Raw genomic sequence first — 19,895 nt, 5'->3', positions numbered from 1 at the left:
TGGTGGATGAGGATGAGGAAAAAGCCAATATGCTAAATGACTTTTTTCATCAGTATTTACACAAGAAAATCCCATGGCAGACAAAATGATTAGTGATAAAAATTCCCCATTAAATGTCACCTGCCTTACCCAGCAAGAAGTATGGCGGCATCTAAAAATCACTAAAATTGACAAATCTCCAGGCCCGCATGGGATACACCCCCGAGTACTGCTGGAATTAAGTACAGTCATTGATAGATTATTATCTTTAATCTTTAAAGACTCCATAATAACAGGGTCTGTACCACAGGACTGGCGTATAGCAAATGTGGTGCCAATATTCAAAAAGGGGACAAAAACTGAACTCGGTAATTATAGGTCAGTAAGCTTAACCTCTACTGTGGGTAAAATCCTGGAGGGCATGCTAAGGGATGCTATGCTGGAGTATCTGAAGAGGAATAACCTTATGACCCAGTATCAGCACGGGTTTACTAGGGACCGTTCATATCAGACTAATCTGATCAGCTTCTATGAAGAGGTAAGTTCCGGACTGGACCAAGGGAACCCAGCGGCTGTAATGTATATGGATTTTTCAAAAGCTTTTGATATGATGCCACACAAAAGGTTGATACATAAAATGAGAATAATGGGGATAGGGTAAAAAATGTGTAAGTGGGTTAAGAGCTGGCTCAGGGATACTAAACAAAGGGTGGTTATTAATGGAGCACACTCGGACTGGGTCGCGGTTAGCAGTGGGGTACCACAGGGGTCAGTATTGGGCCCTCTTTTTAACATATTTATTAATGACCTTGTAGGGGGCATTCAGAGCAGAATTTCAATATTTGCAGAAATCAATACAGAGGAGGACAACTTTTTATTACGGGATGATTTATGTAAACTAGATGTTATGAAAGGCAATTCAGTACTACAATGGACATAGCGGTCAGAGCACATACAGTGATCTGACAATAACCCAAAATCATAGAACGAGCTCTGAGACGTGGGAACTCTGCAGACCGCAATCCCTAATCCTCTCCAAACAACACTAGAGACAGCCGTGGATTGCGCCTAACTCTGCCTATGCAACTCGGCACAGCCTGAGAAACTAACTAGCCTGAAGTTAGAAAATAAGCCTACCTTGCCTCAGAGAAATACCCCAAAGGAAAAGGCAGCCCCCCACATATAATGACTGTGAGTTAAGATGAAAAGACAAACGTAGAGATGAAATAGATTCAGCAAAGTGAGGCCCGACTTTCTTAACAGATCGAGGATAGAAAAGGTAGCTTTGCGGTCTACACAAAACCCTAAAGAAAACCACGCAAAGGGGGCAAAAAGACCCTCCGTACCGAACTAACGGCACGGAGGTACACCCTTTGCGTCCCAGAGCTTCCAGCAACAAATTAGACAAGCTGGACAGAAAAAATAGCAAACAAATAGCAAAGAAGAACTTAGCTATGCAGAGCAGCAGGCCACAGGAATGATCCAGGGAAAAGCAAGTCCAACACTGGAACATTGACAAGCCAGGATCAAAGCATTAGGTGGAGTTAAGTAGAGAAGCACCTAACGACCTCACCAGATCACCTGAGGGAGGAAACTCAGAAGCCGCAGTACCACTTCCCTCCATCAACAGAAGCTCACAGAGAGAATCAGCCGAAGTACCACTTGTGACCACAGGAGGGAGCTCTGCCACAGAATTCACAACACTAGAAGCTTGGGCTGATAAATGGCAAATGAGCTTTAATGGGGATAAATGAAGGGTCATGCACTTGGGTAGAAGTAATAAAATGAATAATTATGTGCTTAATTCTAAAACTCTGGGCAAAACGGTCAATGAAAAAGACCTGGGTGTATGGGTGGATGACAAACTCATATCCAGTGGCTAGTGTCAGGCAGCTGCTACAAAGGCAAATAAAATAATGAGATGCATTAAAAGAGGCATAGATGCACGTGAGGAGAACATAATTTTACCTCTATACAAGTCACTAGTTCGACCACACTTAAAATACTGTGCACAGTTCTGGTCTCCGGTGTATAAGAAAGACACAGCTGAACTAGAGCGGGTGCAGAGAAGAGCGACCAAAGTTATTAGAGGACTGGGGGGGGGGGGGTCTGCAATACCAAGATAGGTTATTACACTTGGGGTTATTTAGATTGAAAATACAAAGACTAATGGGTGATCTTATATTAATGTATAAATATATGAGGGGACAGTACAAAGACCTTTCTGATGATCTTTTTATTCATAGACCTGAGACAGGGACAAGGGGGCATCCTCTACGTCTGGAGGAAAGAAGGTTTATGCATAATAACAGACGCGGATATTTTACTGTAAGAGCAGTGAAACTATGGAACTCTCTGCCGTATGATGCTGTAATGAGTGATTCGTTACTTAAATTTAAGAGGGGACTGGATACTTTTCTGGAAAAGTATAATGTTACAGGGTATATATACTAGATTCCTTGATAGGGCGTTGATCCAGGGAACTAGTCTGATTGCCGTATGTGGAGTCGGGAAGGAATTTTTTTCCCTAAAGTGGAGCTTACTATTTGCCACATGTTTTTTTTTTGCCTTCCTCTGGATCAACATGTTAGGGCATGTTAGGTTGGGCTATGGGTTGAACTAGATGGACTCAAAGTCTTCCTTCAACCTTAATAACTATGTTAACCATAGAGGTCTCAAGGAGACCTCTGGTTGTCATGCTGGTGCATCGCTGACCCCCGATCACGTGACGGTGGTCAGAAGTGCGTGTATTTTCGTCCGATGGCCGGATGTGCTTGTTAAATGCCGCTGTCAGAATTTGCCAGTGGCATTTACGTAGTTAATAGGCACGGGTCGATCGCGATTCCGCCAGCGCCTATTGCAGGCACATGACAGCTGTTGAAAACAGTTGACATGTCGCAGCTTTGAGGTGGGCTCACAGCCGGAGTCCACATGAAAAAGGGGGTAAAGATGTCTGACGTACTATTCCGTCCGAAGTCAATAAGGATTTAAGGATTAAAATAAATTTCACCCATTCTAATGAGTGGGAGACAATACACAGCAAATGCATGTCAAAAGTTTGCAAAAAAATTAATTTTACGCTGCGTTCTTCCTGCCAACACATTAGGACATGTAGCAAAATTTTTCTCCTGTAGATCCTGAACATGTGCATATAGCCTTTAGTCCCTGTCCTGTTCCTCCTCCTCATTCATTATAAGTACTTCATAGCATGATAATGAATTCGAAGTTGGGAGAAGGTTATCAGGTACTGAGAAGCCTCTGCCTTCTTTCAATTCATTACAAGTCGCTGACAGCGTCTTCTCCCACCTTTCAATTCATTATAAAAAGTGTCCTAAGCACCTTATCCACTCCTCTCCCCAATAAATTTTAAGTCCCTGATAGTGTCATAATGAATCGTGAGATGGGGAGGACGCTATCAGGGACATCGCACCCTCTCCACCACCCAATTCATTTTACATACATATCTAGCGTCCTCCTCCCCCTCCCCTGTTCATAAATACATTATAAGTCCTCACTACCATCCCGAGCCCTCCCTCATTGTCTTGTCCCCCACCCCCCTCATTGTCATCTTCCGCACCTCCATCACTGTCCTCTCCCCCACATCCATCATTGTTATCCCCCGTATATTTGTTAAAAAAAACAAACAAACAAAAAAAAAACAACTCACCTTTCAGTCTGTTTCCCCGCAGCATTGTCATTGCCGGCAACTTTCTCTGACACAGGCGTGTGCTGCATGCTGTCGTCATCCAGCCACGTACTCCTATGTCAGAGAGAAAGTGCTGGGCAGGAAGCAGAGGACAGATTTCAGCAGGTCCGCTGCCATTTTCTCCTGTACGCCGCGGAGCTGCACGGATAGCTCCCTGCCTGCTGCACATGAGGGCAATCTGGGCATGGGCCCCATGAAGCCTTGGGCACCGGGAAAAAGGCCAGTAGCCCTCATTATTAGTCACCCTGCAAAAGTCCCATTCCACCCTCTATGCCCCCCCCTGAATTCCTGTCTAGATGACCATGTAGTGTAATCTCCTAAAAGTAAATTTAAAAGCAAAGCCACAAAAAGAGGAATAAAGATCCCCCAAAAATTCAAGAATTACTACAGCAAAAGAGGGGCAGCAGTATTTAACTGCACAGGTCTCAGAACTAATGCACTCTCACAATGCAGCAAACCCATGTAGTAAAGATGGCGGCAACACAGGTGCAAAATACTGATGAGAGAACAACTCACATCCTACCAATGCATGGAGGGGGTGATTGCTTAGTATTAGACAAGCACAAGAGCTGCTTGTATCGGGCGCTGGTCACACACACAGGTAATGCACAGTGTCTGGCTTAAAGCCCTTTTATGACGCCCATACTATTAGGTGAGCTGCCCAGCACTATCTAAGTGAATCCTGTGAGAATAGACAACCTAGTTTACGAGGCTTGTAGCATCACAGAAAATAAAGTTCAGGCTAGCAGCTTTAGCAGATCACTAGTCCAAAGTGTCAATCAGAAGTGCACTGCCACTCAAAGTAGGCGGCGTGGAGAGGGATCCTCTCCTTGAATGATCAAGTCTATACATGCTTGAGTTAGCTGTTAGAGATTTTTACATTACCGCGATAAGGGATGACAGTTGCTACTTAGTGATGAGCGAATGTGCCTGGATAAGTCTCGCAGCTGTTAGACACAAAACATGTAGAGAATGCCTCGTTGCTAGGCAATCCCTGCATGTGTTGCGGCTGTCAACATGCAGGTGCGGAGACTCGGACATATTATTCGAGCATGCTGAATACACTCCGTTAGCACCCTAGCATGCTCGGATAACACCTTATCCCAGCACGTTCGTGCATCACTATAGTAACATAGTAACAGTTAGTAAGGCCGAAAAAAGACATTTGTCCATCCAGTTCAGCCTATATTCCATCATAGTAAATCCCCAGATCTACGTCCTTCTACAGAACCTAATAATTGTATGATACAATATTGTTCTGCTCCAGGAAGACATCCAGGCCTCTCTTGAACCCCTCGACTGAGTTCGCCATCACCACCTCCTCAGGCAAGCAATTCCAGATTCTCACTGCCCTAACAGTAAAGAATCCTCTTCTATGTTGGTGGAAAAACCTTCTCTCCTCCAGACGCAAAGAATGCCCCCTTGTGCCCGTCACCTTCCTTGGTATAAACAGATCCTCAGCGAGATATTTGTATTGTCCCCTTATATACTTATACATGGTTATTAGATCGCCCCTCAGTCGTCTTTTTTCTAGACTAAATAATCCTAATTTCGCTAATCTATCTGGGTATTGTAGTTCTCCCATCCCCTTTATTAATTTTGTTGCCCTCCTTTGTACTCTCTCTAGTTCCATTATATCCTTCCTGAGCACCGGTGCCCAAAACTGGACACAGTACTTAGTATTGCTAAAGTTCTAAGTAGACGGGAAGGGGGAGGACGAGTAAGAGTTAGAGCTCCTATCTTCTCTTCTTCCCTTCTATATTTTCCCTTTTATAAATAAACAAATGTCATCTCCTATCTCCAAAATGTAACAAACTGCTTTTACTGAATAAAGATTTCACCTGTGAATTGAGAATTTTGTGATCGAAAGATCAGTCTTGGCTGAGAAAGGAAGAGACTTCTCCGATATACAAGATATATTATAAAGTTTATTATTATTTTCATGTGCCATTAATTTATGAAATAAAAATTTAGAAGAGTGGTTCCTCTTTAAATGTCACTTTTTAGTACAGAGTTGGAATAAGGTGTCAGACTTTTAGACCTCCTGTATTTCAGGATGCCAGTCAAAGGATTTTTGATCTTTGTGGAGCTACGTTAAAACATGATAATTACAAGATAATTAAGAATAAAAACTAATAAATTCACCAGAAATCAAAGGACACATGCTAGGGAGCTCACTAGAAAGTTGGTGTCAGGCCCCCCACCCATGCACACGGCACTGTATAACATAAAGCAGTAGAAATTAGTAGCACTGTACCATGTGTTTCACAGCTTTAGCAAGCAGTTGTCTCCCAGCTGGCTTGTCAAAGTCAGCAATAATCCAGATGGTGACTGCATAAATTACATCCTCATCTGAAAATAACAAATTCCACAGTCTAAGCATTTCAGGGCTGGCATCATTAACACTACACAAATAAGAGATTATTATTTAACATGCTCAAAATAAAAATACATTTACAAGCAAAAAACACACATCAATTAACGGAGAAATGTAATGGCCATAATCAAAGCAAAACATTTACCAGGTTTTAACTCACAACTATTGAGAACATTTATGCTAACAAAATACTCATTTCTAGAGAAACATTAAGTAATATTGAAGTATATTTCATACATCTTTACTTAAAAAGTATCCTAAGCGTAAGAGCAAAAACTCCATAGGAAGTGTAAAACAATAAGAAAGCCAATGCTCCCCAGTCTCCATTCCACACAAATGTTGGCAGCTATTGGGATGGTCTACTTACCATTTAGCTTGGATACAAACACCCTGGGCTTGTACTAGTTGTATAACCAGTATCGGAGCAATGGTGCTCAATACTTTGAGACCCTCTAGTGACTGACCAGAACATCTACTGCAGGGGGCCCAATCTTTCTTACCACGAAAAGCCAAATTTAGATGGTCGCAAGCCACATTGTAGACAAACAATACGAAGTAGCTGCATGTGTGCCCCTATCAAGGTTGTAATTCTCAGAGCGCACCCTAATATAGTAATATCCCCAGTGCTCCCATAAAAAGTAGTAATGCCCTGAGTGCCACCTTATAAAGAAATAATGGTCTGAGAATGGCTTATAAAGTAACAAGGCCCTTTTGGTGCTGCCTTAAAAAGTAATAAAGTTTTAAGAGTCATTAGTAAGTAATATTTTATTGCCCCCTGTGGATAATGATATAGAGATTAGCACTTGCTTTAGCAAACAGGTGCAAGCCAGACATGGGGGGCACATGAGCTACAAGTGGGACACTGGTTTTGGATCACTGATATAATGCCTTCAGTGTAGTAACAGTATTGCTCAGTCGGAGCCCTATGTTGTTGGCTCCCATTTGCTACTATTCAATTTGCAATTTACTACATAAGTATACTTCTGTTATTTCCATCCAAATGTACTGTAGGTTTCTTCTTTAGTCATATCATTCAAGGGCAGATTAAGCTCCAATGGCTATGAAACTAAACTCCCAGCATGCCTTTCTAGTCTGCAGGTTGCTGGTGAATGTTCCATCACAACCTTTAAAAATTTAGATCACGATAACAAATGTGAAACCATAAAGGAAACTTGGTCAAACAACTGAGGGACATTCATTATTGCACAAAAAAAATTTGCAACCTTAGTTTTGGAAGTTCCCCCAATGTCACTTGTGCAAATATGACATGACATGGAATGAAGTATCAGAAGTCACCACTTAGCAGATGCTTCACTCCATATAATAAACGGTTCAGGTGGTATGTTTCGGTTGAGCAGCCAGGGCGCTGACTTACTACGCCAAAGCTATCACTTTTACTGACCCAATGGCTAAGTAATTTCACCCTGGGAATGGTTGTTGGCTGTGCAGGCAGAAGAATCAGTCAGTAAAAAAGCAAAACAGTTCATCAGCATCAATTAAACTTTAACGTAGACACCACGTATTGATCCACACAGGGGTCCTTCTTTGGTGTACAAAACCCTCTAAAAATTTTATTGAAAAAGCTCTTATCCAATCATAAGCCCTTATTACAATTACAAAGGGTTTGTGATTGGTTGGGGGCAGTTAACCTAGTCTGTTGGAAAGTGTCCTACATTAGAAAAAGACCCCAACTGAGTGTCAATTTGTGGTGTCCATGTGTTGGTGTTAGATTGAAGGGGTTTAGTGGCTTTAACATTTTATAATCCATAGCCTTGGAGAGGGTAAAAACCATACATTTAGGTGGTATTTACTATTCCTTGCGCAAGTGACAGCGCTCCACCACTGCTCCAGCCTCTGTTTAGTAGCTGCAGAGGGGACATCACAACTACAATGCATATTACTGCTGCAGCCAATCAGTGAGCTCAGCGATTAGCTGCAGAGTTGATGTGCACTGCACTTGTGACATCACTGCAGTAGCCGGTAAACCTGAGCAGTGGCAGAGAGCAGTCAAGGCTAATATCATCTCAACTTATTTCTTTTTAACCCTCTGCTAGATTCTAAAACGTTAAAGCCAGAAAACCCCAATACAGATTTCCATTTACATTTTTCTGAAAGAATTCACCAAATGTCTTTAATAACGCACCACTATCTAAGAATAAAGGAATGAAATTCTCACTACTCTATTATCTCTAGGAACAAGAGTAGAAGTCTCGGAAAAAATAAAAAATCAGGGTAGGTCCCATAGAAAAACATTGCTTGGAAAGTCCCAGACTGTATGTGGAAAAACACCCAGAGCTCACCGGAGTGATATGGCTGCTCCTACGTGGAGTCTTCTGTAAAGGTACCTTCACACATAACGATATCGTTGCTTTTTGTGACACAGCAACGATATCGTTAAGGAAATCGTTATGTGTGACAGCGACCAACGATCAGGCCCCTGCTGGGAGATCGTTGGTCGCTGAACAAAGTCCAGAACTTTATTTCGTCGCTGGATCTCCCGTGGACATCGCTGGATCGGCGTGTGTGACACCGATCCAGCGATGTCTTCACTGGTAACCAGGGTAAACATCGGGTAACTAAGGGCAGGGCCGCGCTTAGTAACCCGATGTTTACCCTGGTTACCAGCGTAAAAGTAAAAAAAAAAAACAAACACTGCATACTTACCTACCGCTGTCTGTCCCCGGCGCTCTGCTCTGCACTCCTCCTGTACTGGCTGTGAGCGTCGGTCAGCCGGAAAGCAGAGCGGTGACGTCACCGCTCTGCTTTCTGGCCGCTGTGCTCACAGCCAGTACAGGAGGAGTGCAGAGAAGCAGAGCGCCGAGGACAGACAGCGGTAGGTAAGTATGTAGTGTTTGTTTTTTTTACTTTTACGCTGGTAACCAGGGTAAACATTGGGTTACTAAGCGTGGCCTTGCGCTTAGTAACCCGATGTTTACCCTGGTTACCCGGGGACTTCGGGATCGTTGGTCGCTGGAGAGCTGTCTGTGTGACAGCTCTCCAGCGACCAAACAGCGACGCTGCAGCGATCCGGATCGTTGTCGGTATCGCTGCAGCGTCGCTTAATGTGAAGGGGCCTTTAGTCAAACAATCCAACATGAATAATCACCGCTGACTGATAGACTGCCTGATACATTGTGAATAATCAGTTGGTGAATCGGTATGTTGTGCCTGCTCCAGGCTTGCTCTGCCATGCTCGCTGCTTGGGCATTGGAATTATTTCCACCATTTGCATATCCTGAGGTTACAAGTTGAGCTCCGCACCGATCAGTTACATAAGAGGAATACCAAGCTTACCATCATAGCCTCTTACTGTACTGTGTAACATATGGGAAATAGGGATAATATGCTTGGCATAATGGTATAACTCAATGTACTATTTTAAAAATAATAAAATTATATTCAAAGGATGCCATATTTATTTATTTTATGCTTAAGCGCTCTTTATATATAGATCATTTTACCTCTCAGTAATATAAAACCTTGATATGTCATACCTGCTTTTGTAGCATATTTCATATTCTCAGCAAAAACAGCACTTTTGTCTTGTGAATCCAGATATGAAAAGGTCTCATAATCCTGCAAATTGTATGTCGCTATAGGTAGAAAATAAATAAAACGCATTACTAATGATTAAGAAAATTACTATACATGAGTTTACAATTAGACAGGGACTACGGTATATGTAATTACACAAAAGTAGCAAGCAACTGGTGAGTGCACTGTGACTACAACTATTGCCTATAGGATAAAAAGCTACAAATAAGAATCTACCTATATGGGTGGATGGCCAAGGAGGAGCGAACATCACTATGCTTCTCTGAGCATGTGCAGTGAAGCCCAGTGCACTCTCCTTGGCACAGCTCAACTCTACCGCATCCATCCACAATCCAGATCAAAGCAGACCCAGATTATATGTCTATCTAACTCAGTAGTTCCAGTCCATTGCTGCCAACATCCATATGGCTGATGATAAGAACAGGAAGGAGGAGTCTAATATTAGGTCTACTGGCCAGTGTAAGAATTGCGAGATTTACATATAGATCGAGATATGAATACTTGAGAAAAATAAAAACATCAAACACAGCATAAACACTTGATTTAAACAAAAGGTTATTTTCTGATGATACATTCCTTTACAGCTTTGTTCACACATTTATTAGGTAAAATTTACACATGCATATTTTGCAGTAGATTTAAGGCTGGTTTCACATTTGCGGTTGTGTCCGCAGCGTTTATGCCGCAATTTCCCGCATGCGTCGTGTATTCCTATATTTAACATTAGGGACTCGTGTCCGAGATCGGTTGCATTTGAAGAGGTATGCGTCGTTTCATTGTCTGCGGTTTGGCACAGTAAACGCTACATGTTGTAGTTTCAGAGGCGTGAATTTGCTGCCTCGAAAGGTATGCGGTTGTTAGCGGATGGAATGCAGCAAAAAAAAACAAACGCATTACAGTCTATGAGAATGCATGCGTTTTACCACAGGAAAACATGTCTAGACACTGATTAGCCACCCCCACATAGAAACTGATAAAGGGAGGGTGTGGGCATTTGCAGGTCACTACTCCGCAGACTGGGAACAAGGTATCAAGCTCTGAAGCTGTGAGGAATCTACACTCTGAACAATGTGAGTATCAAAGCCAATGTCTTTATTTTCTTTTTTCTGTCTCTATATGTCCTAATAATTTCTGTCTTTTTATTGTTACTGCATGCATCAGAATGTCATCGTCTTCTTCTGAGGAGCGTCTTGGGCCTGAACAAGGTGGAAATGACAGTGAAGTGAGTACTCACCTCTTCAGATTGGTAAGTATTCTCTGTCACATCTACACTGTGTGCAGAATTATTAGGCAAGTTGTATTTTAGAGGATTATTTTTATTATTGATCAACAACTATGTTCTCAATCAACCCAAAGCTTAATATTTTTGGAAGTTGGAGTGTTTTTTTTTTTTAGATTTGGCCATCTTAGGAGGATATCTGTTTGTGCAAATTATTAGGCAACTTAAAGGGAACCTGCCACCTACCCCCAAAATGGAAGTTGAGCTAAGCCCACCGGCATCAGGGGCTTATCTACAGCATTCTGTAATGCTGTAGATAAGCCCCCGATGTAACCTGAAAGATGAGAAAAAGAGGTTAGATTATATTCACCCAGGGGCGGTCCCGCTGTGGTCCGGGACCTCCCATCTTCTTACGATGACGTCCTCTTCTTGTTTTCATGCTGCGGCTCCGGCGCAGTAGTATTTTGTCTGCCTTGTTGAGGGAAGAGCAAAGTACTGCAGTGCGCAGGCGACGGGACTCTCTGACCTTTCCCGGCACCTTCGCACTGCAGTACTTTGCTCTGCCCTCAACAGTGCAGACAAAGTACGCCTGCGCCGGAACTGCGGCGTGAAGACAAGAAGAGGACGTGATCGTAAGAAGATGGGAGGCCCCAGGCCGCGACGCCCACCGCAGCCAGACCGCCCCTGGATGAGTATAATCTAACCTCTATTTCTCATCTTTTCAGGTTACATCGGGGGCTTATCTACAGCATTCCAGAATGCTGTAGATAAGCTCCTGATGCTGGTGGGCTTACCTCAACTTCCATTTTGGGGGTGACAGTTTCCCTTTAATAAAAACCAAATACATTCCCATCTCACTTGTTTATTTTCACCAGGTAAACCAATATAACTGCACAAAATTTAGAAATAAACATTTCTGACATGCAAAAACAAAACCCCCCAAAATTAGTGACCAATATAGCCACCTTTCTTTAGGATGACACTCAACAGCCTTCCATCCATAGATTATGTCAGTTGCTTGATCTGTTTACGATCAACATTGCGTACAGCAGCCACCACAGCCTACCAGACACTGTTCCGAGAGGTGCACTTTTTTTTTCCCTCCCTGTAGATCTCACATTTTATGAGGGACCCCAGGTTCTCTATGGGGTTCAGATCAGGTGAACAAGGGGGCCATGTCATTATTTTTTCTTCTTTGAGACCTTTACTGGCCAACCACGCTGTGGAGTAGTTGGAGGCATGTGATGGAGCATTGTCCTGCATGAAAATCATGTTTTTCTTACTTCTTCCTGTAGCACTGCTTGAAGAAGTTGTCTTCCAGAAACTGACAGTAGGTCTGGGAGTTAAGCTTCACCCAACCCAACCCGAAAAGGTCCAACAAGTTCATCTTTGATGATACCAGCACCCCACCTCAACCTTGCTAGCGTCTGAGTCGGAGTAGAGCTCTCTGCCCTTTACTGATCCAGCATCTGGCCCATCAAGAGTCACTCATTTCATCAGTCCATAAAACCTTTGAAAAGTCAGTCTTAAGATATCTCTTGGCCCAGTCTTGATGTTTTAGCTTATGTTTTTGTTCAAAGGTGGTCGTTTTTCAACCTTCCTTACCATGGCCATGTCCCTGAGTATCGCACACCTTGTGCTTTTTGTTACTCCAGTAAAGTTGCAGCTCTGAAATATGGCACAACTGGTGGCAAATGGCATCTTGGCAGCTTCACGCTTGATTTTCCTCAATTCATGGGCAGTTATTTTGCGCCTTTTTTTGCCCAACACGCTTCTTGCGACCCTGTTGGCTATTTGCCATGAAACGCTTGATTGTTCGGTGATCGCGCTTCAAACGTTTGGCAATTTCAAGACTGCTGCATCCCTCTGCAAGACATCTCACAATTTTGGACTTTTCAGAGCGCTCTTCTGACCCATTTTGCCAAAGGAAAGGAAGTTGCCTAATAATTAAGCACACATTATATAGGGGTTTGATGTCATTACACAACACCCCTCCTCATTTGAGAGATGTACATCACCTGATTTATTTAATTGGTAGTTGGTTCTCAAGCCTGAACAGCTTGGAGTAGGACAACATGTATAAAAAGTATCATGTGATCAAAGTACAACTTGCCTAATAATTCTGAACACAGTGTACATATGTGACAATTTATTTTTTCTTTTAATTTTCAGAGCAGTTCTTCAACTGCGGCAGAGGCCGAGCAGGAGCAGCGTGGACACGGTCATGTGGTAAGGCGGCGTATAAGTATACCTGACTGATTGGACTGTTTATTGTATCTTCACTGTTCATTTCTTTACTTTGCTCTTTCTTTACCTTTTTCTTCTTGACACCTTTCTTTTTTCTTGACTTTGAATATTCTTGCCTATTTTCTGTCTTTGTTTTCTTTCTTTTCCTTACGTTAATGTCTCAAGCATTAATGTATTTATTTATTTTCTAGGTTCCAGAACGGGATGAGGACCTCATTGTTAACGATATCCTTAGCTCCCTGGTCCATGAGCGAGTCCCGCTGTGGGACACCCGGCTTCCGCAGCACTCAGACAACGTTACGATTCGGCGGCTATGGAATGAAGTGGCCCAAGCAATGTGGGATGGCTGGGATAACACCCCGGCTTGGGTCCGCAAGGTATTTCGTAAGTATTGCAATGCGGTGATGCAGCAGTGACCTTGGCCAGGATCACACAACTGTGTGTGATGAGAGAAACCCCTGAGAGTTCTCTCATCACACACAGTTGTGTGATCCCAGCCAAAAGTCCATTGTTTAATCATTTTTTTTTCCAACAGTGCTTAAAGTCAGAACACGTAGGCGTTCGATGAAGGATCGCTTCAACAAGGACCTTCGTCAAAAGAGCAGTGTTCTCAGTGGTTCTGGAGCTAGGATCAGAAAATATAAGCATCACCGCATGCTGCCATTTTTGAGACCGGTCCTTTCCCAGAGAACGTAAGTATTTTTGTCTTGCATTGGATTGTGTTGTATTGCCGAATCTGTATTTTTCAATTCCACAGGAGTTGGCACTTTTATTCTTATAAATGTTTTGTACTAATGTGTTGTGTTTTTTTTTCTTCACAGCACCTGGAGTAGCACTCTTGACCCTGGTTCTGGAGAGTCCTTCAAACAGCCACGGACTGGTCCCACCCATCCAGCAGTGCAGCAGCAAGTGGGCCTGCAACACAGACTGGAGACCAGGAAGCTGGTCCATCAGGTGTTCCCTTGTCCCAGTCCTCTGCCACTTTTTTGGGGGGCTCTTCCCTGCAGCGGCAGAGTGCCTCGGACAGGTCACTCATGCCAGATTTTTTGCACTTGAGCTCGATCTTTCATGATGGACTCAAGGTGATGGGAGACAGACTGGATAGTGGCTTAAACCATGAATACACTTATCCAGGATGTCACCAGAAGCCTTGACCAAGAGAATGCCGCCCTCCAGAGGCCAGCACATTTTTTTAAAAATCAAATAGAAAAGGGCATGTCGGAACACCTTACTCCTGATCTCCAGCTTATTGTCATGCAGGCCTGCAATCCTGCTTATGTGCAGGCTATGCAGCAGACTCAGTATTTTCAGCAGCCTGTGGTGGCATTTCCACCTGTGCCAATACTGTCACGCTTCACCTCAATGCTGAGCTCTGGTGTATACCACCACAGCGCCACCACCATTCCGAGTACCGTTGGACTGCCCACCGCTATGCCAACTGCTGCTCCTGCTTGGACATCCTCCACTGCCACCACCATGCAGCAGCAGCACCCGGATCAGAACAGGTCGGCCACCATCACCAGGTCCCAGCTGCAGCACCCGGATCCTGGCATGCTTTCATCACCACCAGGATGCAGCAGCCGGACCCTGGCATGGTCTTCCCCACCACCACCATGCAGCAGCAGCCGGACCCTGGCATGGCCTTCCCCACCACCATGCAGCAGCAGCCAGACCCTGGCATGGCCTTCCACACCACCACCACCATGCAGCAGCCGGACCCTGCCATGGCCTTCCCCACCACCACCATGCAGCAGCCGGACCCTGGCATGGCCTTCCCCACCACCACCATGCAGCAGGACCCTGGCATGGCCTTCCCCACCACCACCATGCAGCAGCAGCGGCACACGGACCCTGACAGGCCGGCCACCATGACCAGGGCGCAAGAAATGAGCCCACCGAGGCTCCCCAGACCGCTGCATCAATCCCAAAAAGGAAAATGGAAAAAGAAACAGCTGATTATCGCTATCCCTCCCCCCCCCTCACCTCCCAATGTGATGTCAGGTTTGTCTCGCCCTTCCAGTGTGTCTCTGCCTTCCCATGCCTCTACCACTATCCCTGAACTCCCTGACCCTACTAGTTTAATTGTCCCTTCTCCTGCAACCCCTGCGTCATTTTTAGTTAGCCAGGCCTCACAGCTACACACACCCCAATTCCGTCACTCTACCCCAAGCCGGCGCAGTTATTTTTTTATTTTTATTTTTTTAATTAATGTTAAATGTTTTTTGCTTCCAATACTGTTTGGTTATTTGTGTATTTCCCCGTCGGCAACACACACAGTGCGCCGTACACTTTGTTTTTTTGCCACCTCATAGCTCCGGGAGTTATTAAGTAGAACACTGCAGCTTTGTGTGTTTGGTATGGAGCTATGAGTTGCCAAAAACTAATATTACTTGTATTTTCTCCATAATCTCTTTAGTCTGCTTAATCTGTGTGTCGCAGACTGAAGAGACAATGGCGGTAATACAAAGCAGATCTATACTCAACAGGTCATGTGTCAAATAGTGAGTTCATGATTCACAAAACTCTGCATCTTGAACTCATTATTTATGACACCAGACCTGTTGAGTAGAGAACTGCCTTGTATAACTTCCATTTTCTCTTCAGTCTACGTAATCTATTGCACACAAACTGTAGAGACGATGGAGGTCATACAAAGCATATCTAAACTCACCTGGACAGGTGTCAGAAGTAGTGAATTCATGAGGCTGGGTTTTGTGCTCATGCTTTGTATTATACCTCCGTTGTCTCTGCAGTCTGCGTCCAATAGATACTGAGAAACAGAATCATGATCTAATGACATCAACTACCTTACCACTAACAACATAAGTGGTTTTTAGAGGAAAGACATAGGAGACTCGGTACAGGCATCAAAACACGTTGTTTATTAACAAAAAATCTTAGTAATATTTAAAACATAACTGGTACAGACCCAAACCCAACACCACATTTTACACAATATCTTGCTATGCCACACGTTCAATATCAGAAACAAAATAGGCAGCAAATTGGTCCCGCATGTGGGCAACTTCAACAGTTGACCGCAGCGGATGATGCTGGTAATCTGGTAATGGGTTTGCAACTGGTTCATCCAGTTCAATGTTGGGTCGTTCCTTAACCATTATGTAATTGTGGAGAACCACACAGGTTTTGACAACCTCATTGACTGTCTCCATTTTTAGATTAATGGCTGTCCCAAGAATGCGCCATTTTGAGACAAGAATCCCAAAGGTACACTCCACTGTTCTTCGGGCCCTGGTCAGTCTGTAGTTATAAATCCTTTTAGTGTGGTTCAAGTCCCAACTGGAATATGGCTTCAGTAGGTTTTCACACATCTGAAAGGCCTCATCCCCAACCATAACAAATGGCATCGGTGGACCTTGAGTGTTGGGGAGAGGTTGTGGCAGGGGAAAATTAAAATTTTTGCCATATAAACGTCTGCGCATATCCGAGTTCTTGAAAGTCTGGGAGTCATTGCCACGGCCAAAAGCTCCAATGTCCACGGCGATAAAGCAACAGTCCGCATCTGCTATTGCCATGAGCACTACAGAAAAATATTTCTTGTAGTTAAAGTACTCCGATCCAGATCTGGCGGGTTTGATAATGCATATGTGCTTTCCATCCACCGCTCCCAAACAGTTGGGGAAGTTACACATACTCCAGAATTTTTCGTCAATTTCTATCCACATGTCCGCGGTGTATAGGGGGATAAATTCATCTCGGAGAACGTTCCACAAAGCCTGGCAGGTGTCTGCAACTATTCCAGACATTTGTGGAAATTCCAAGCCGGTACTGAAAGTGGAGCGATGATAAGCTCTCTTCGGTAGCCAGGAATCTGAAAGAAAAAAAAAAAGAAAAAATTACTAACAGTTCTATTTATGGTGGTGTTTAGCTAAATACATCAAGGAAAATACAAAGAATACATGGCAGACCAACAATAATTATGACAGGCATTTGTTTAGAATTATTACGCACCTTAGTGTGACCAGGAGACGTTCCTCTGCAGGAATCGCTTTACGGAGCTGGGTGTCCTGTCTCTGGATGGCTCATTGGACACGACCAAACAAATCCTTTAAAGTCTCTTGAGACATCCTGGTATATTCCAGTAATTTGTCCGGATTGGCATTAAGCTCGCCATATAGCATGTGGTAGGCTCCATGGCTCTCCCGTAGTTCAATAATGGGGTGTCTCTAAAAACGCAGACGACGTGTCCTTCTCTGTCTTTCTCAATTTCTTTACTGCTCCCAAGCAAACACACAGGCAAGAAACAGCTTGGTACTTAAATCCAGGTTGAAAGAAAAGCTCTCCATGCGAAGATCCATTATGACACAGGATACAGTAGCAAAATCTAAAGATTTCAGCAGTCCAAGGGTCTATATAAAGATATCCCATAATACACACCCACTGTAGTCCCATTGGCGGTGTCTGTTTATCTAGATTTTTCTCCTGTTAAATTTTCCAACATGCATACAGAAAACGCATGCAAAACACATGAAAAAACGTGTAAACGTTGCATTTTTTTTTTAACGCATGCGTTACATTATGCGCCTAAAAAACGCTGTGTTTGCATGGGGTTTACTGTGCGTTTTAGGTTGCGGCATAAACGCTGCGGATTCTACCGCAAATGTGAAACTAGCCTAAGCTGGCCACAGACCTAAAATGGATGTCGGCCAACAATGCTATGGCCGATCATTTGGCTGAAAGTCCAAGCCAACTCTCCCATACACAGGAGCGCTCGCTCAGCCGAACTCTCCTGTTTTCTTTTAAGAAAGCTGCCAACTGACATGTCTAACCCACTGTTCGGTGGCTAATTCCTGGGAGAACAATGCGATTGGCAGTCTGAAATTGCACATACATTTCTCCAGATCATCAGTCACCAGGCGCCTTCATACATATTAGACCACAAACTCAACCTGTTAATGAGTATGGGTGCAGTTAGAAAACACAAAGGTGAAATATGTGTCAAAATTGCAAGAGCTAAAACGTCTGTAAACTGAATCGAATATTCCCCACTTATATGAATAAAAGTCAATCAACACGGTAAAATCATCATGTAAATTATGTGTATCCCAAATGTGCGTTTGACACATTAAACTTTGCCACATTAAACAAGGTTGACTGATTAAAAGACGCTATCATCTGTTCAGACACAAACCGATCAGCAGAATGGGGAACTTTTATCTATCTAACATAGGAGAAGCAGTGCGCATGTGCAATCTGTACTCCATTCATTTACTATGTGGCTGCCTAGCAGTACCAATGGGAATCGCTTTGTCCAGTACCGCCATATGGAATTACTTTTTCTAGTACCCCAACAGGGAATGCTTATCTGTTGCGTTGTAACTAGGATGAAATTGCTTTGTGTCAAAGTGGTAAGACACCCAGCTAACAAGTTACCAGCCATCCTGCGTGTGGTGAAATATGTATGTATGTATGTATGTATGTATGTATGTATGTATGTATGTATGTATGTATGTATATATATGTATGTATGTATGTATATGTATGTATGTATATATATGTATGTATATATATGTATGTATATATACAGTGGGGCAAAAAAGTATTTAGTCAGTCAGCAATAGTGCAAGTTCCACCACTTAAAAAGATGAGAGGCGTCTGTAATTTACATCATAGGTAGACCTCAACTATGGGAGACAAACTGAGAAAAAAAAATCCAGAAAATCACATTGTCTGTTTTTTTATCATTTTTTTGCATATTATGGTGGAAAATAAGTATTTGGTCAGAAACAAACAATCAAGATTTCTGGCTCTCACAGACCTGTAACTTCTTCTTTAAGAGTCTCCTCTTTCCTCCACTCATTACCTGTAGTAATGGCACCTGTTTAAACTTGTTATCAGTATAAAAAGACACCTGTGCACACACTCAAACAGTCTGACTCCAAACTCCACTATGGTGAAGACCAAAGAGCTGTCAAAGGACACCAGAAACAAAATTGTAGCCCTGCACCAGGCTGGGAAGACTGAATCTGCAATAGCCAACCAGCTTGGAGTGAAGAAATCAACAGTGGGAGCAATAATTAGAAAATGGAAGACATACAAGACCACTGATAATCTCCCTCGATCTGGGGCTCCACGCAAAATCCCACCCCGTGGGGTCAGAATGATCACAAGAACGGTGAGCAAAAATCCCAGAACCACGCGGGGGGACCTAGTGAATGAACTGCAGAGAGCTGGGACCAATGTAACAAGGCCTACCATAAGTAACACACTACGCCACCATGGACTCAGATCCTGCAATGCCAGATGTGTCCCACTGCTTAAGCCAGTACATGTCCGGGCCCATCTGAAGTTTGCTAGAGAGCATTTGGATGATCCAGAGGAGTTTTGGGAGAATGTCCTATGGTCTGATGAAACCAAACTGGAACTGTTTGGTAGAAACACAACTTGTCGTGTTTGGAGGACAAAGAATACTGAGTTGCATCCATCAAACACCATACCTACTGTAAAGCATGGTGGTGGAAACATCATGCTTTGGGGCTGTTTCTCTGCAAAGGGGCCAGGACGACTGATCCGGGTACATGAAAGAATGAATGGGGCCATGTATCGTGAGATTTTGAGTGCAAACCTCCTTCCATCAGCAAGGGCATTGAAGATGAAACGTGGCTGGGTCTTTCAACATGACAATGATCCAAAGCACACCGCCAGGGCAACGAAGGAGTGGCTTCGTAAGAAGCATTTCAAGGTCCTGGAGTGGCCTAGCCAGTCTCCAGATCTCAACCCTATAGAAAACCTTTGGAGGGAGTTGAAAGTCCGTGTTGCCAAGCGAAAAGCCAAAAACATCACTGCTCTAG

At 43.5% G+C, this 19,895-nt stretch overlaps 1 protein-coding gene across 1 annotated transcript in view; it reads right to left on the bottom strand.

The window, feature by feature from the left end:
* Positions 1–19,895, bottom strand: part of UGGT2 (UDP-glucose glycoprotein glucosyltransferase 2) — a 559,388-nt gene that overhangs the window by 260,445 nt on the left and 279,048 nt on the right. The window contains exons 19-20 of the mRNA XM_069758034.1: positions 9,557–9,655; positions 5,943–6,037 (exon numbers count right to left, since the gene is read on the bottom strand). Of these exons, the coding sequence (XP_069614135.1) occupies positions 5,943–6,037; positions 9,557–9,655 (194 nt within the window). The remainder of the gene's footprint in view (positions 1–5,942; positions 6,038–9,556; positions 9,656–19,895) is intronic.

Source organism: Ranitomeya imitator, chromosome 3, assembly GCF_032444005.1.
Source record: "Ranitomeya imitator isolate aRanImi1 chromosome 3, aRanImi1.pri, whole genome shotgun sequence".
NCBI lineage: Eukaryota > Metazoa > Chordata > Amphibia > Anura > Dendrobatidae > Ranitomeya > Ranitomeya imitator.
Note: the sequence above shows the minus strand (reverse complement) of the source record. Positions and strands in the feature narration are given on the sequence as shown.